This window comes from Peromyscus eremicus, chromosome 4 (assembly GCF_949786415.1).
Source record: "Peromyscus eremicus chromosome 4, PerEre_H2_v1, whole genome shotgun sequence".
NCBI lineage: Eukaryota > Metazoa > Chordata > Mammalia > Rodentia > Cricetidae > Peromyscus > Peromyscus eremicus.
The window spans coordinates 67784990-67799262 of NC_081419.1; the positions used below are offsets into that span (position 1 = coordinate 67784990).

Sequence of the window (14273 nt, forward strand, 5' to 3'; positions counted from 1 at the left end):
GCCATGTGTGGCCCTGGGGACAATCTTCAGTACCCAAGTTGGGAAAGACATGACTGAGTGAGCGAATGAGCACTTCTCTCTGCTCTCCACCTTCCAGCCTCTGGGACCCTGGCTTTCCTGGGCTCCGTCCACACTGGCCATGTCTTTGGGCCTTTGCCCTTATCCCAGCCACGTGCCACAGCTCTTCACATCTGCTTCCCTGTCATCCGCCCCGGGGTGAGGCCCGCGATCAGCTGCTCTCCTGCCTTCTGACTCACTCCCTCTACCCTCACTACATTATTTTTTCCTAGCGGTTTTCTTTTCCCTCACATGTTTCTAGCTCCCCCCAGACTAGGTTGTCCATTCTGAGATGGGAACCCTGGGTGTTTCATTTGCTTCTGTAATCTCAGCCCTGAGCTGGTTACAGCTCCTGGCCCCTCCGAGGCTCTCGGTAAAGTGAGTGAAATCTGAGGAACAGAGTCCCCTGACATTTTCCTGGACGAAATTCCTCCTGCCACAGTGGCTCCTGGTAATGTCTGTGTATCCCCTCATCCTCTTCAACAATTCACTCCTTCCCTGTCTCCTTCCTCCTCCAGCCCCTGCCCACCTGTATCCAACTGGAATCAGCATGGCGAACTTCACACCCGTCAATGGCAGCTCAGCCAATCAGTCTGTGCGCCTGGTCACGGCAACCCACAACCACCTGGAGACAGTGGAGATGGTGTTCATTGCCACGGTGACGGGCTCCTTGAGCCTGGTGACTGTTGTGGGGAACATCCTGGTGATGCTGTCCATCAAGGTCAACAGACAGCTGCAGACAGTCAACAACTACTTCCTGTTCAGCCTGGCGTGTGCCGACCTCATCATAGGTGCGTTCTCCATGAACCTCTACACCGTGTATATCATCAAGGGCTACTGGCCCCTGGGCGCGGTGGTCTGTGACCTGTGGCTGGCTCTGGACTATGTAGTGAGCAACGCCTCTGTCATGAACCTTCTCATCATCAGCTTTGACCGCTACTTCTGCGTCACCAAACCCCTCACCTACCCCGCCCGCCGCACTACTAAGATGGCAGGCCTCATGATTGCAGCTGCCTGGGTCCTGTCCTTTGTGCTCTGGGCCCCTGCCATCTTGTTCTGGCAGTTTGTGGTGGGCAAGAGGACGGTGCCTGATAACCAGTGTTTCATCCAGTTCTTGTCCAACCCGGCAGTGACCTTTGGCACTGCCATTGCTGCCTTCTACCTTCCCGTGGTCATCATGACGGTGCTGTATATTCACATCTCACTGGCCAGCCGCAGTCGAGTCCACAAGCATCGACCTGAGGGCCCCAAGGAGAAGAAGGCCAAGACTCTGGCTTTCCTCAAGAGCCCCCTGATGAAGCCGAGTATCAAGAAACCTCCGCCAGGGGGCGCTTCTCGAGAGGAACTGCGCAACGGGAAGCTAGAAGAGGCCCCTCCGCCAGCCCTGCCCCCGCCTCCGCGCCCAGTGGCCGACAAGGACACTTCCAATGAGTCTAGCTCGGGCAGTGCCACCCAGAACACCAAGGAACGGCCACCCACAGAGCTGTCCACCACAGAGGCCACCACACCAGCCCTGCCCGCCCCTACCCTGCAGCCACGAACCCTCAACCCAGCTTCCAAATGGTCCAAGATTCAGATTGTAACAAAGCAGACGGGCAATGAGTGCGTGACAGCCATCGAGATTGTACCCGCCACGCCAGCCGGCATGCGCCCAGCAGCCAATGTGGCCCGAAAGTTCGCCAGCATCGCTCGTAATCAGGTGCGCAAGAAGCGGCAGATGGCGGCCCGCGAGCGCAAAGTGACTCGGACCATCTTTGCCATCCTGCTGGCCTTCATCCTCACCTGGACACCCTACAATGTCATGGTCCTGGTGAACACCTTTTGCCAGAGCTGTATCCCCGAGAGGGTGTGGTCCATCGGCTACTGGCTCTGCTACGTCAACAGCACCATCAACCCTGCCTGCTATGCGCTCTGCAATGCCACTTTCAAAAAGACCTTCCGGCACCTCCTGCTGTGCCAGTATCGGAACATCGGCACAGCCAGGTAGACAGGCAGGTGCCCTAGGAGGTGCTGGTGTCATGAGTGTGTACCGGGGAACCACATGGGCTCACCGGCTGTGGAGGAGAGAGTAGGCGGCCCCATTCTGAGTTCGCATCTGCTAAAGAGAACAGGTCTCTTAGACAGTGAGGCACCAGAAGCTCTTCGCTGGGTCTGGAGAGCAGATCTCTACGGAAGCCCAGGAGGCTTAGCCCAGGGAGGGTCTGAACTGGCACCACCTGGCCCCTACCTGTCACCCTGCCTCAGGAAGACGGGGAACAACGGCTGGAGTGGGCAGCTGCCCTGTCAAGGCCAACTATCAGCAGAGGTGGAAGAAGGAACAGGAGAGCAGAGGCCAGGAGCATCTGGAGAGGAGCAAAGGAGCCAGGCTTGGAAGGGTGGGGTACCCCGTTCTGCTGTAATCGGTGCTTTCTGCCTCTCTGCACCCCCCCTCCCCCTGCATGTAGGCTCAGCCTTTTCCTTGCACCCAAGTCCCACTCCGGGGTGAGAGATTTTCCTGCCTGCTCAGCCAGGCTCTGGGTGGGGGAAAGCCAGCCTGAGGTGCCTGTCACTTCTGTCCCTTCCCTGCCCAGCAGTCACATATGGATGGGGCAACTGGGAAGCCAAGGCAAGATACAGACTCCAGGGGACCAAGACTGGTGGTCTTGCTATCAAGAGCACACCCCCCCCCCCAGGTCACACATCCAATGAAGGGCAGTACTCCCTCTGTCTCTGTGCGAGGGAAGGAGGGGCCCAAGGGAACGAAGGGGCGGCAGGGGGGACCTTGGTCCATACAGGCTTCGTTGGCAGGTGAGGCAAGCAAGCACCCTTGTCTCTCCCCAGAGAGAACTTTCCAAACGGGCAAGAGCCTGGACCGAGAGACTCTTGGCTAGGTGAGGCAGAGTTCAAGTGAGTTATCTGGGTTCTCTTCCCTGACCCCAGCCCTGTGGTTCCTGGGAGAGATGGTACCCAGGGGCTCCGGAAGACATTTTCATAAAGGTCCTACTCTTTCCCTGAGCGGTTGGGAGCACTTCCTAGCTACCCTCAACCCCCATCGGCCCATCTGTCCCCAACCCCCCACCCCCAACAAAGCTCCATGGCAAATCCCCTGGGAAGGGGCTTTTATATATTAAAAAAGCTTTTATTGGAGAAAAAAAAGTGAGCTCATTTTATTCATTTCTTAGTAACAGGTATCAGGGTGGGGAGAACAAAATGGGGTGCTGGGAATCAGATCCCTCTGTGGGGAGGCTGAAGCTTCCCAGAATCCCTTGTCCCTCCCCACTCTGGGCACTTGGTGTGGGCATGAGAGGGCAGAGGCAGGGCGTCATGGACAAAAGGCACTGGTGGGTTATATTTTGGGCTGGTGGGAGAGGAAGGCTCCTTCCGGGACCCAGGGAAGGCCATACATAGGCTCTCCAGCATCCTGACGTCAATCCTTTCCTTTCCCTTTCTTGGCTGGAAAACAAGAAAGAAAGGCACTTGTGAGTTAGGTGTTAGGTAGGCTGAGACCCGCCCACAACAGTTAAGTACATCAAGAAGAGGAAACCTGCCCCCTAGTGGTCTTTGATCAGTTAACCTGGAAGTGGTGGGAAAGGGCAGCCATTGTGATGCGAAGCCTTTTCTTACTCCCTCAACTTTCTATCTCCCCCTCACATCTTTTTTTTTAAAGACAGGGTCTTACTCTGCAGCCTTGAACTCACGGCTGTCCTGCTGCTTCAGCCCTGAACTTACAGGCATGAGCCACCATGCCTGGCCTTCTACTTCCTATTTTCATCCAGGATCAGAGTTTGCCTAAGTTTCTCACCTGGGAAGTGGGCAGACTGACCTCCGCCCTGTTGGCCTCAGTGGCTGTGGTGGGTGAGGCAGCAGCATGGCCCTTTGAGACATCTTTCCTACAGTTTTAAGGGCGCAGCGAACTCCTCCAAGACCCCACCCAAACCTCCTCAGGTGACAAAGACGAGCCTTTTCCAGGAACCCAGATCGAATGATCCAACAGAAAGGGTAGTTTCTACTTGGGCAAAGAGGGTTTAGCACCCCCTGAGAGTGACCCTCAAGTACCCGCCCATTCCCTAAGACTGCTCCGAAGTGATGGCATGAAGTCACTAGCCAGATCCCCATCCCCACCGTATTCACTGACCTTTGGTCTTCGACTTGGTCTTGGAGGTGCAGGGCTTGGTCACGCGGATGGTCTCCTGGCACTGGGCATTGTAGCGAGCCTTCTTCAGGGTCCCTTGGCGGGCTTTGGTGCCAGTGCTCCCGTCGCACGCCCCCCAACTCTCAAACTTGTATTTGCAGTCGGCTGACGGGAGAGTGGCCCCACGGGGTGAGAAATAGGAGGGTGGTGCTCCCCCCACCACCACCCCCACCCCGCCCCGGCTTCCCTGCCCTCCTCCTGTGCCCCACCTCACCTCCAAATTCCTTCTTCCAGTTGCAGGGCACCTTGCAATGGATGCGCTGGGTCTGGGCTCCACAGGTCCCCTCACGGAAACCCATGCCGCAGTCTTTGCTGCTGGGGGTGCAGGGCCCCCAGGTCCACTCGGAACACTCGCTCCCCAGGCTGCCCTTCTTCACCTTGTCTACAAGGTGCAAGGAACAGAGTTAAGGACGTGGCGGGCCCGGAGACTCCTTCGGAGACCAATCCCCGGGTCCCGCGGCCTCACCTGCCCATCCCCGGCCTTTCCTTGACTCCCGAGCCCACCCTACCCATCACCTTTCTTTTTGGCCACCGCGGAGGTGAGCGCCAGGAGGGCAAGAAGGGCTAGAAGGAAGAAGCCTCGGTGCTGCATCCTAAAGGAAAAGCTTGGGTTAGAGTTTCTCGCCCATTCCCCTCCGGGCCGGGACCGCGGGAAGGACCTCCCACCCCAACTCGGCCCACTTTCCAGGCCCAAAGGGTCGGGCGGACCAGGGGGCGACGGAGGGCGGACTGGAAGCCGCTCTCCCGGGACTCTGCCTAGCCTCCCCACCCCGCCTCAGCCCCCCGGATGGCAGCAGCCTGGAGGGCCGGAGGCCACGGCCGCTGTGCGCGCTCACTCGCTCACTGCCGGCGCGACGCTTCGCTCCCTCCCGCTACGGCCCGTCCCGCTAAGACCGCTGCGGCCCCTTTTGTCTCCAGAACCGGTCTGAGCCGGTCACATGGGCCCCCGCCCCTCCCCCCCACCCGCCCCGCCCCCTCCCCTCAAACCCGCACCTCCTCAGACCCCCCTAGTCCCCGCCTCCACTCCCGCCCTTTGCCGAGCCGGGGCTCCCGCCCGCCGGTGCCCCTCACCTCTGATCTCTGGGGCTCTGGCCCCGGGGCTCCGCCTTGCCCGTCCACTCTGGGCTCCGGAGCCCCAGCTCGCTGCCTCCTCCCGCCAACCCCTTCCCAGCTTTGGGCCTGTCCCCTTCCTTCCCTCCCGTGCAGCCCAGACAGCTCTCGGGTCACCACTTGGCTTGCCCTCGGCGGGGCCCCGGAGTCCGCCTGGTGTCCCAAGCCCGGGGAGGCCTCTGCACCCACGACCCTTCCCTTCAGGGCCTGGCTCACCTCCGACTTGTTGGGGACCAGTTCACTCAGAGGGCAAGGAGGGGCTCCGATGTGTCGGGGAGCTGGGTGCCGGGGACCCCAGATGGCTGGGGGCGAGCGAGGCTCCAGACCCTTTTTCTAGCGCGGGTTTGAAGGGGGAGGGGAGGGCATGGGGGAGGGGAAGCCCGCAGGCCCGAGTTTGGTAAACCTTGTAGCTGACATCGGCTGAGAAGTTCCAGACCCAGCTTCGCCGGAGGTGATAACCGCCCACCCCTGACCCTGGGGCCTCAGGCTCACCTCAACCAGATCCCCGGTACAGGCCAGGGGGAGGGGACTGCTCCAGGGCACAGGGCCCGTGGACCGAAGAACCCAGCCTGGGCCCCCCGGCCGCCCCCTCTTTTACTTTCATTGTTATCATCCCAGCAGGAGCGGGAAGCAGAGGAAATCAGCTCCGCCTCTAGCCCTGCGAGCCTAAGCTGCCAGGCAGAGAGGTCAGGAGCCGGGCATAATCACCCCAGTTAGGGAACCCTGTAACGCTCTGAGATCTTGGTGGCCATTCCCACACTCCTAAATTGACCCGGCACACGCTGCTGCTTATCAGAGACCCACACAAGAAAACAAGAAAGGAAAAAAAATTCACTTTACTGAGTCACACCCAGCTGTAAACAAGTCGCCGTGGGAGCCCCACCCCCACCCCAGGCCATACAGTCCGAAATGAAATGACTGGGTACATGAGGATCACCAGGGTAGGTGCCAAGCAGGGCAGCGGGCAGGTGAATGCAGCAGGCTCTTGAGTTTCTGGGAGGCCCAGGGTGGGTGGGGCAGAGAGAAGGGCTAGGCACCCCGAAGACAGCCCGAAGGACCAGTTGGCTCGCAGACATCCTGCTGAGAGCAGGCCTCCCTGTCGTCGGTGCGGTGCGGAGCTCCTTCCGGCCCTTCCATCTGCTGTGGTCGGGGAAGGGTGCCCTGAAGGGACCCAGCCGGCCCAGCCTGTCTCCTGTTCCCCACAAACCCAAGGACAGGTGAGAGTCCAGCTCCTCAGAGTCCAGCCCTAGATCTGAGCGGCTTCTCAGGGGGTTGCACGGGGCTCCTCCCCTGGGCAGGGTCCCCCCATGGCCATCCAACAGGAATGTGGCAGTGAGGTGTGGGCAAGGAGAGCTCCCGTCCTCTGGTAGTGTCCCTCGCTGATCCATGGTCCCCTCAACTACACAGCCGTCTCCTGGTCCTCACGCTGGATCATCTGGTAATGCTGTCTGTTTTCCAGGTAGGCAGCTAGCTCTGTGTCCTGAGCCTTCTCAGCTCGCTGCCGGGGAGTGTCGCCCTGGAGAAGGGCGAAAGGGCCCCAAGACCTTAGGAGAGGGCCGGGGCTCTGCTCCCCAGCCTGTGGGGGATGGATAACCTCACAGGTCACAAGGTTCCCCTACTGGCTCAGGTTTCTCAGGGCCTGGACTGCGCTGACTCTGAACAGCTTCCAATTTCCTAACCCTGCCCCCAACTTTTGGAAAGGGTGGGTTTGTGTTCTGCCCGACAACTCACCTGCTGGTCTGTCTTCATGAGGGAGGCCCCGGCTTCTACGATGTAGTGACAGATGGTGCGCTGACCCAGGGCGGCTGCCTGGTGGAGACAGGTCTCCCCGCTGGGGAGCAGGGGCTGGTTGTGGACACCTCCAGTCCTGGGCCTGCCCAGCTGTCTCCCGTCAGAATGGGCAGGAGTTTGGCGAGAGGGGGAGGGGTACCCCATGCTGGCCAGAGAGGGTTCTTGGGCCCTGGGTGACCGAAGGGCTGGGACTGAAGGTGGTTTGCGCGCCTGGGCTGTGCCCCAGATACTCACTTCTCCTCCACCGCATCGAGAATCTCCGGGGGCGCTGCAGCAGGGGGAGAGCACTGAGAATCGGCCAGCCCCCTCTCCTCGCCCCAGCCCCAGGAGCACAGCTTACCATGGTCCAGCAGATAGCGGACCACTTCCTTACTGCCCGTGCTGACCGCGTGGTGCAAGAGTGTGCGGCTCTGTTGGTCCCGGTGCATGAGGTCTCCTCCTGCTCGGTGTAGCTCCTGGAGCTGAGGGCAATGGGCAGAGCAGAGCTGGGTCTCCCTCCCTCCACAAGCATGGACCCAGGCACTGGCTCACACAAGTTACATGCTAGGAACCTTTGAGGGGTTTTGTTTTTTGAGACAGGATTTCTCTGTGCAGTCCTGGCTGTCCTGGAACTCACTCTGTAGACCAGACTGGCCTTGAACTCAGAGATCCCCCTGCCTCTGCCTTCTGAGTGCTGGGGTTAAAGGTGTGCGCCATCACACCTGGTTGCTGAGGTGTCTCTTGAGACACAAGTCTTTAATTCCTACATGTGAGGGACTCCCCCAAAATGCACAGCCAACCAAGCCTTGGAGCCTGTGGTTCCTTTAAGACTGACCCCGTTCCAAGTACCAGGGACAGAAGACTGGCTGAGGTAGTAAGTCACCTAGACAGGGCAACCCCATGGAGGACCAGAGGATGACAGACAAGTGCCTAACACCTCCCAGGGTGAGGAGCTCCAGGGGCAAGGCTGAGCTCTGACGAGTACCTTGCAGAAGTCATTCCTCTTGGCGGCTTCAATCAGCTCTTCACCTGCACAGAACATCTGTCCATCAGACCCTGAGGTCAGAGGCCTGGGCATGGTTGATGTGTGACTAGTGTGTGTGATGATGTACCACTGTCCATGGCAGGTGCGTGCTGGGCAGATATGCTAAAGGCTGGGCTTGCACAGGAAAGGGATCACAGGACTCAATGGCTGTGCCTGTCAGCTCCAGGTGAACCCTGACCCCCACTCAGCTCACACCCCCGACCAGGGAAAGGAAAGTGGCAGGGCCCTAGGGGAAGAGGCCTCACCTTGAGGTGGTGCGGCATCCCCCTGCAGTGACCTGCAAACAGAACAGGGTGAGTTGTGACCCAGCTCAGCCCAGCTGGCCACCTTCCCTGGCCCCAACCATGGTGGCCTTCATTTCTTCAAGTTTACTGAGAGCCTACTGCATATCACACACTGGGGTACAAGCAGGGAGCCAGACAGATGGAGACCTTGCCATCCTAGGGTTCACATCCTAGCTCAGAGACACAAGCCAACCAATAAATAAGGATTTGGAAGTGCTATTAAAACACGACAGGGCAGTGTAGCCAAGCAGCTGGGGACTGGGGACTGGGTACTTTCCAACCTTCAGGTGGCATTCCTGGAAAAGACCCCCTGAGAGAGAAAAGCCCAGCTGAGACTCGGGGGAGGGTGTCTGAGAAGGGGCAAGTGGGAGGCAGCCAGGGCAGAAGTCCAGAGGACGGCCTGGGACCGCAAGGGACCTGGGCTGAGTACTGTGGTAAGGGACAGGGAAAGCTGCTGGGCTCAGAGAGGCCAGGAGGCCCAGGACTGAAGGCTGCTGAGAAAGAAGGTTCTAGGCTGGAGAGTGGCCTGTTTGGACTGCACTTTCAGACACTCTGAGTAACAGGCCTGGAGGCAGAGGGAGGAATGCTCAGACAGTGAGGAGCACCACGGTAAAGGGACAGAGCCTGGTGCTCCCGAGTGCTCATGCTGTGGCTAAGGGCGGAAATTCCAAGCCTGCAGTCAGCAGACAGGATTTAAAGCCAGGGGAGTGGTGGCTGGGGGGGGGGGGGGGGAGCTCTGGGACTCACCGGGGTATAGGGGAACAGGGGGAGGCAGGGAGCGGGGAGGTAGGGGTGGGGAGGTCAGGCCGGGCTGATGCCCCCAGCAGCTCAGGGTCTAGGATATAAATCTCGTCCTGGGCAATCTCTGTCACATAGTTGAGGTGTTCCTGTGGAGGGAGGGTTAGAACTGAAGGTCAGTGCCAGGCACATGGCCTTTAGTCCCCAGGGATGGGGGTGGGGTTTAGGGGGCAGGAAGCAAGGCAGTAGCCCTGGAGCGGCCTCTCTCAGAGCAGGAACATCAGGAGAGGCAGCAGGGAGAGAGGGGCAGTCCCTCTTCCATTATTGCTTCGCCTGGTCCCTGACCTCTCTGTGTGGCATTCACCAGCTCAACAACTACTTCCCACTGCTAAGCCAGGTGATCTAGCCCTGGCTATTTTCTTCCCTGGATAGCACTGTGCTTCCAGGCCCTCCCTTCCACCCACCCAGAAAGCCTTTTCTGGGTGTGCCAGCTTTTTCTGTTGGCACTATCCCTGTGCATTCCTGGAGGGTGGGGGCATGTGATCCACAGCCACAGGCATGTGAGTATATGGCCATGAGGCTGTGGTGAGCATGCTTGGCTTGTGCGGCTAACCCTGAAACTTGCCTACAGAGGTGTGAGTGTGTGGGGTACAGAAAAGGCCTGCAATGCTTACCTGGGCCCTGTCAATCCTGTAGAAACGGCTGGCAGTGGTGGCTGGAGAAGAGATGGCTGGCTGAGTACGAGGAGCGTCCTTGTCCCAGCCCAAGTCTCCTTTTGCCCAACCCAGGGTCCCTCAAAGGAGGACCTGCAGGCCAGAGCCCAGGGCTGCCTAGAACTGACCCTTTAAGGCAGACTCACCATCCAAGAAACACCACTTGGAGGACAGCTGGTGGGACATTGGGGACTTGGCTCCAGCACCATCGGGCTCCTGCTGAGACAGAAGCAAAGGTCAGGTGGGCCACAGCTAGTCTGGGAAGAAAGCTCAGGTGCCCCCACCTCCTCCTGCTCCCACTGCTGACCTGCTGGAGTCTCTCGATGTGGGCACGGCAGAGCTCTAGGTCACTGTCTCCAGGGACCACCACGGTGCCCAGAGGCACAGCTGGAGGACAGAGAGGCCTTTCAGCAGCTAGCTGCATGTCCTTGCTGCACGGCTGCAGGCAGCCCTGCCGCTGCTCACCCCTCCCTGCCCCAGCCCTGCCGCTGCTCACCCCTCCCTGCCCCAGCCCTGCCGCCACTCACAGGCCTCCCTGAGCTGCTCCTTGTCGTAATGTAGAGCCTCATAGTCGTGCATGCTGACCCTGCTCACCTGGATCCGCAGCTGCTCGGGAACCGGCTGCTGACTGTGGAGGGGCCAAGGACAGGGAACTCAGCAAGGACCCTGCCTAGGATACCAGTCCTCAGTGGGCGCAAGGCCAGGTGCTAAGAGGGGCAGCCTGCCTCCCTCCCAAAACCCTTTATTTTGGATGCCAGGACAACCTGTAGCCTCATGCATGCTAAGCAAGTGCTTCTATCACCCAACTACAAGTCCCTTTGCAGGTCGGGAAACCAGAGCTCAAGGAAAGCAGGGCCTAGCTGCAGGCCCCATGGTCCATGACGGCTAACATGGGACCTACTCGCTATGCAGTGGAGCAGCACTCCGGCGCTTGGCCTTCTGCACCATGGTGGCCTGGTTGCGCAGGGCAATTCGAATACGCGATGCTGCAAGCTTGCAGGGCTCACCGTCCACCTGCACAGGGATGGCCTTGGCCGTGGTGAGCAGGACTTCTCGGCACTGGGTCAGCCGCTCGCCGTGCCCACCCACCTGCAGTGCGGCCTGTGGGCACAGAATTCTCAGGTCGGGGGTGGGCGGGCGGGCGGGCGGGGCAAGCTCTGCTCTTTCCAGAGATGTTCTAGTGAAGGCAGAATGCAGAACGGAGGGACCAGACAGAGGCACTGAAGACTCCCGCATCAGATGGGAAGTCAAGTGCCTTCCGCTACATCAAGAGGAAGGAGAGTCATCATCCAGCTAGGGAACAGAGGCCATGGAGCCTTAGGCCAAGTAAGGAGCTGAGGTGACCACTCTACCCTGGCTAGTAAAGGGCAAGGCAGACACAGTTTAGGACTAGGACCACTCACCAAGGATGTCATGGTAAAGCCGATGACCTCGAGGTAGCCATCATCATGCCGCTGGGGCTCAAAGTCATGGTGCTCCCCAGGGTGGCCCCAGGGCATGGTGCCTGCACAGTACCTGGGGGGGGGGGGGCGCAACAGATGGGCTCTGGCATGGACTCAGCGGGATGGAACAACGGCCCACAGAAGCCCTGCTTCCTCACCTGGGGATGTTCAGAAAAACGATGCACTGGGGTTTCAGGTCCTGGATCTTGGGGGTTAGGTCCATTCCATCACACTGGACACAGGAACAGGGGAATACAGTTGGAGAATGCACATACCCAGGTGGCCTCCCTCCTCCGGGACCCCAGTACGTGTCAGTCAGCCCTCCTTACCACTACTCTGATGTGCTTGGCTAAGTCCTTGGAGCTGCCCATCAGGAAGTCAGAGAAGGCCGTCTGGGAGAGATACAGGGTGTCATCAACTCATGGCAAGGGCCTTCCCCACCACTGTGTCACAGGGCTCCTGTGACGTGCACACAGGGGACTGGGGGCCGGCCCCCAGACTCACCCCAGCATAGAACATCTTATTCCGAAAGCGGCTGTTGAACTTCTCTGGGTTGGCTTCTGGTAGAGACAAGGGCGGGGTGGGGTGGGGGGTGACGTCGTCAAACCGATGCTGCTTCCCAGGTTATGGTGGGAAGGAAGACCAAGGGAGCAAGGTCTGGCCCTCCCCGGGACACCCTTGAACCTCCCTCCCATGCCTGCCCTGACCTCCCAAAGTTCCTTCAGCAGGAGGATGCTAACCTCGAGACTCATGAAACTCCAGGGTGACGTGGGCATCAAAGCCCAGACTGAAGTAGTTGTTGAAGACATCCAGGGGCAGCTAGAAAAATGTCAAGGTGCAGAAATGAGGAGGCGACTCTCAGGTGCCAGCTCTTCCCAAGGCCAAGATCAGCAGTCATTATCCTTGCTCAGTCCATTTACTTCTAAGGGCCTTCGAGTCAAGGGAACACTGTGCCAAAGCTTCCCCCAGCCACCCCTGCAGCACTGCTTGGGCGGCCCTGTTCTTGGAGGACCTGCTGGGTCCTTAACGGCACTGCATCCCCACATGCCATATACTCTATCAATATTCCCTCCAGGAATAGGGACTTAAGTCTTGCCACAGCTTAGAACAGAGCCTGGCATATTGGAGGCCCTCACTTAGAATGTGCCAGGAGGCTGAGTAATAAATCAGCTTGTAGTGGGTACCATTATGCTCCTAGGACAGAAAGAGGCTGGAATGTGAAGAACTAGGAACTCAGCTTTCCAGAATCAGTAAGTGTGTAGAGTCCAGCAGGTCCTTAAGAATCCCAGACTCCGCCGGGCGGTGGTGGCGCACGCCTTTAACCCCAGCACTCGGGAGGCAGAGCCAGGCGGATCTCTGTGAGTTCGAGGCCAGCCTGGGCTACCAAGTGAGTTCCAGGAAAGGCACAAAGCTACACAGGGAAACCTTGTCTCGAAAAACCAAAAAAAAAAAAAAAAAAAAAAAAAAAGAATCCCAGACTCATGAACCCCCTGCCTAGTAGCCCTGGCTGACCTACCCGGTCAGTGGCTCCATCATCTCGCTCCTCAGGTCCTGCCTCAGGGTTGGGCTCTGCTCGCAGGTCCCAGCGGTCCAGCTGTACCACATTGCCCTCCTCTACATGGGAAAGGATCTTTGACACAGGCTCATCTGTGTAACCCTGGTGGAAGGAGGCTGAGACTGAGCTTTCCCTGTGGTCAAAGGATACCCTTCCTCCCTGGCAACCCTGTTCTGAAGGGCACTTACCCCACCCCAGTTGAGAGTACGGGCCAGGTCATTGCCAGTACCCAGGGGCAGGATGGCCACAGGGGGTGGTGGTTTTAAGCGCAGCTGGTCCAGGGTGGACAGAATCCAGCCAACCTGGAGGAGGGCATAGCAAAGTGGGTCAGCCAGGCCCAAGATGGGGGAGTAATGCATCAGGCATGAGCCCTGCTCACAGAACTCACCGTGCCGTCACCCCCGCAAGCCAGAATCCTCAAATTATGCACTTTGCGGTACATTTCCAGCCTGGGCCAGGGGAGGACAGGAATAGAGTCAGGAGACATGTGACACAGCCAGAGCGAGGCAAGCCCCCACTGTCCCGGAGAACCTGGTGGGGTACTCACGCCTCCCTGGGTCCCCCCTGGCTCAGGTCAAAGACTTGTCGAGGATTCAGATACCACAGGAAAGACTGGATAATCTTAGCGCCCTGCACGGACAGTCGAGGGACAATGAGGAAGGGGTGAGGGGACAGGTGTCAGGAGCACGGACAGGGGACATGGTTGTGGGAACCAGCTACAATAAATGGTGAGATGGGACAGGGTCCTCTCAGGGTCCCTGGAAAAGCAAGGTAGGGGCTGAAGCCCCAAATGGCTGCTAGAACAACTATGGGCAGGCGGGTATAACACTGGCCACCTCCTCCCTCGTGGCTTGTGGGTAGAAAGCTTGTGCTTACCTGGTTGCCCCCACTCTTGGGGTTCACAAACACCAGCAGGGGCTTCATGAGGGGGGATGGGGTGGGCCTGATGATGAAGGGTCTCCATCGGCCTTCCTGGGAGACAGAGAGCCTGTAAGGCTCTTTTCTGTCCTGGAAGCCCTAGCTGACATCTCCTCAGCATCCCTTGCCACAAGTGAGCACACCCTCACACATCAGACCTTTCACGGGCCTGTCCACAAGGAACAAGGAAGTTGATCTCCCACCTCCTCAGACCCCCAGAGCCCAACCTGATCCAGGCTAAACTGGCAGTCGGGTCCATAGCCCTGGACAGAGAAAGATTCCCCTTTCCAATTCCTGGCCTTAATGACTGCAGCCCAGACCTAACCTCAGGTCCTTTCTTGCTGGATCTCCTCTTGAAGGACGCTCTCTTTTTCTTCTTGCTGGCCTTGAGGGTATTCTGCAAAGGAATTGGGTGTGGGTGAGGTGTGACTGGTAGGTCCCCTTGGGGAGAGGTGTTAAGAGTAAAGGAA

General features: G+C 58.8%; 3 protein-coding genes across 8 annotated transcripts in view; 1 reads left to right on the plus strand and 2 right to left on the minus strand.

Annotated features, from left to right (window-relative positions):
• The first annotated feature begins 388 nt into the window (after positions 1-388).
• Positions 389-2743, plus strand: Chrm4 (cholinergic receptor muscarinic 4). Its single transcript, XM_059259438.1, has one exon. The coding sequence runs from the start codon at positions 512-514 to the stop codon at positions 2042-2044; it is 1533 nt and encodes a 510-aa protein (XP_059115421.1). The 5' UTR covers positions 389-511; the 3' UTR covers positions 2045-2743.
• A 411-nt stretch (positions 2744-3154) lies between these two features.
• Positions 3155-5669, minus strand: Mdk (midkine). Of its 2 annotated transcripts, none has more exons than XM_059259440.1 (5): positions 5555-5669; positions 4745-4821; positions 4443-4610; positions 4172-4333; positions 3155-3489 (listed from the first exon to the last, which is right to left on the minus strand). In XM_059259440.1, the coding sequence occupies exons 2-5, from the start codon at positions 4818-4820 to the stop codon at positions 3464-3466; spliced, it is 432 nt and encodes a 143-aa protein (XP_059115423.1). In that variant the 5' UTR covers position 4821; positions 5555-5669; the 3' UTR covers positions 3155-3463. The 2 variants fall into 2 exon arrangements, with proteins under 2 accessions (XP_059115423.1, XP_059115422.1); XM_059259439.1 differs by lacking the exon at positions 5555-5669 and adding an exon at positions 5065-5138.
• A 486-nt stretch (positions 5670-6155) lies between these two features.
• Dgkz (diacylglycerol kinase zeta) overlaps positions 6156-14273 on the minus strand; it is a 32090-nt gene continuing 23972 nt past the window's right edge. For all 5 annotated transcript variants that reach the window (XM_059260949.1, XM_059260951.1, XM_059260950.1 and 2 more), the window contains exons 9-31: positions 14129-14200; positions 13762-13857; positions 13433-13515; positions 13274-13334; positions 13074-13187; positions 12847-12987; positions 12071-12149; positions 11835-11890; positions 11660-11722; positions 11489-11562; positions 11292-11403; positions 10790-10989; positions 10416-10516; positions 10196-10275; positions 10035-10104; positions 9850-9890; positions 9185-9324; positions 8399-8430; positions 8094-8137; positions 7470-7590; positions 7364-7397; positions 7070-7169; positions 6156-6854 (exon numbers count right to left, since the gene is read on the minus strand). In XM_059260949.1, the coding sequence (XP_059116932.1) occupies positions 6738-6854; positions 7070-7169; positions 7364-7397; positions 7470-7590; positions 8094-8137; positions 8399-8430; positions 9185-9324; positions 9850-9890; positions 10035-10104; positions 10196-10275; positions 10416-10516; positions 10790-10989; positions 11292-11403; positions 11489-11562; positions 11660-11722; positions 11835-11890; positions 12071-12149; positions 12847-12987; positions 13074-13187; positions 13274-13334; positions 13433-13515; positions 13762-13857; positions 14129-14200 (2031 nt within the window). In that variant the 3' untranslated portion in view covers positions 6156-6737. The remainder of the gene's footprint in view (positions 6855-7069; positions 7170-7363; positions 7398-7469; positions 7591-8093; positions 8138-8398; positions 8431-9184; positions 9325-9849; positions 9891-10034; positions 10105-10195; positions 10276-10415; positions 10517-10789; positions 10990-11291; positions 11404-11488; positions 11563-11659; positions 11723-11834; positions 11891-12070; positions 12150-12846; positions 12988-13073; positions 13188-13273; positions 13335-13432; positions 13516-13761; positions 13858-14128; positions 14201-14273) is intronic.

What these genes read in the sequence shown, in the direction of transcription:
- Chrm4 (XM_059259438.1), top strand. Translation starts at nt 512, where the DNA reads ATGTCTGTGTATCCCCTCATCCTCTTCAACAATTCACTCCTTCCCTGT.
- Mdk (XM_059259440.1), bottom strand. Translation starts at nt 4,820, where the DNA reads ATGCAGCACCGAGGCTTCTTCCTTCTAGCCCTTCTTGCCCTCCTGGCG. An exon ending in CGCGGTGGCCAAAAAGAAAG is followed by an intron (nt 4,611 to 4,744) that starts GTGATGGGTAGG and finishes TGCACCTTGTAG; the next exon opens with ACAAGGTGAAGAAGGGCAGC. An exon ending in GACCAAGTCGAAGACCAAAG is followed by an intron (nt 3,490 to 4,171) that starts GTCAGTGAATAC and finishes CTTGTTTTCCAG; the next exon opens with CCAAGAAAGGGAAAGGAAAG.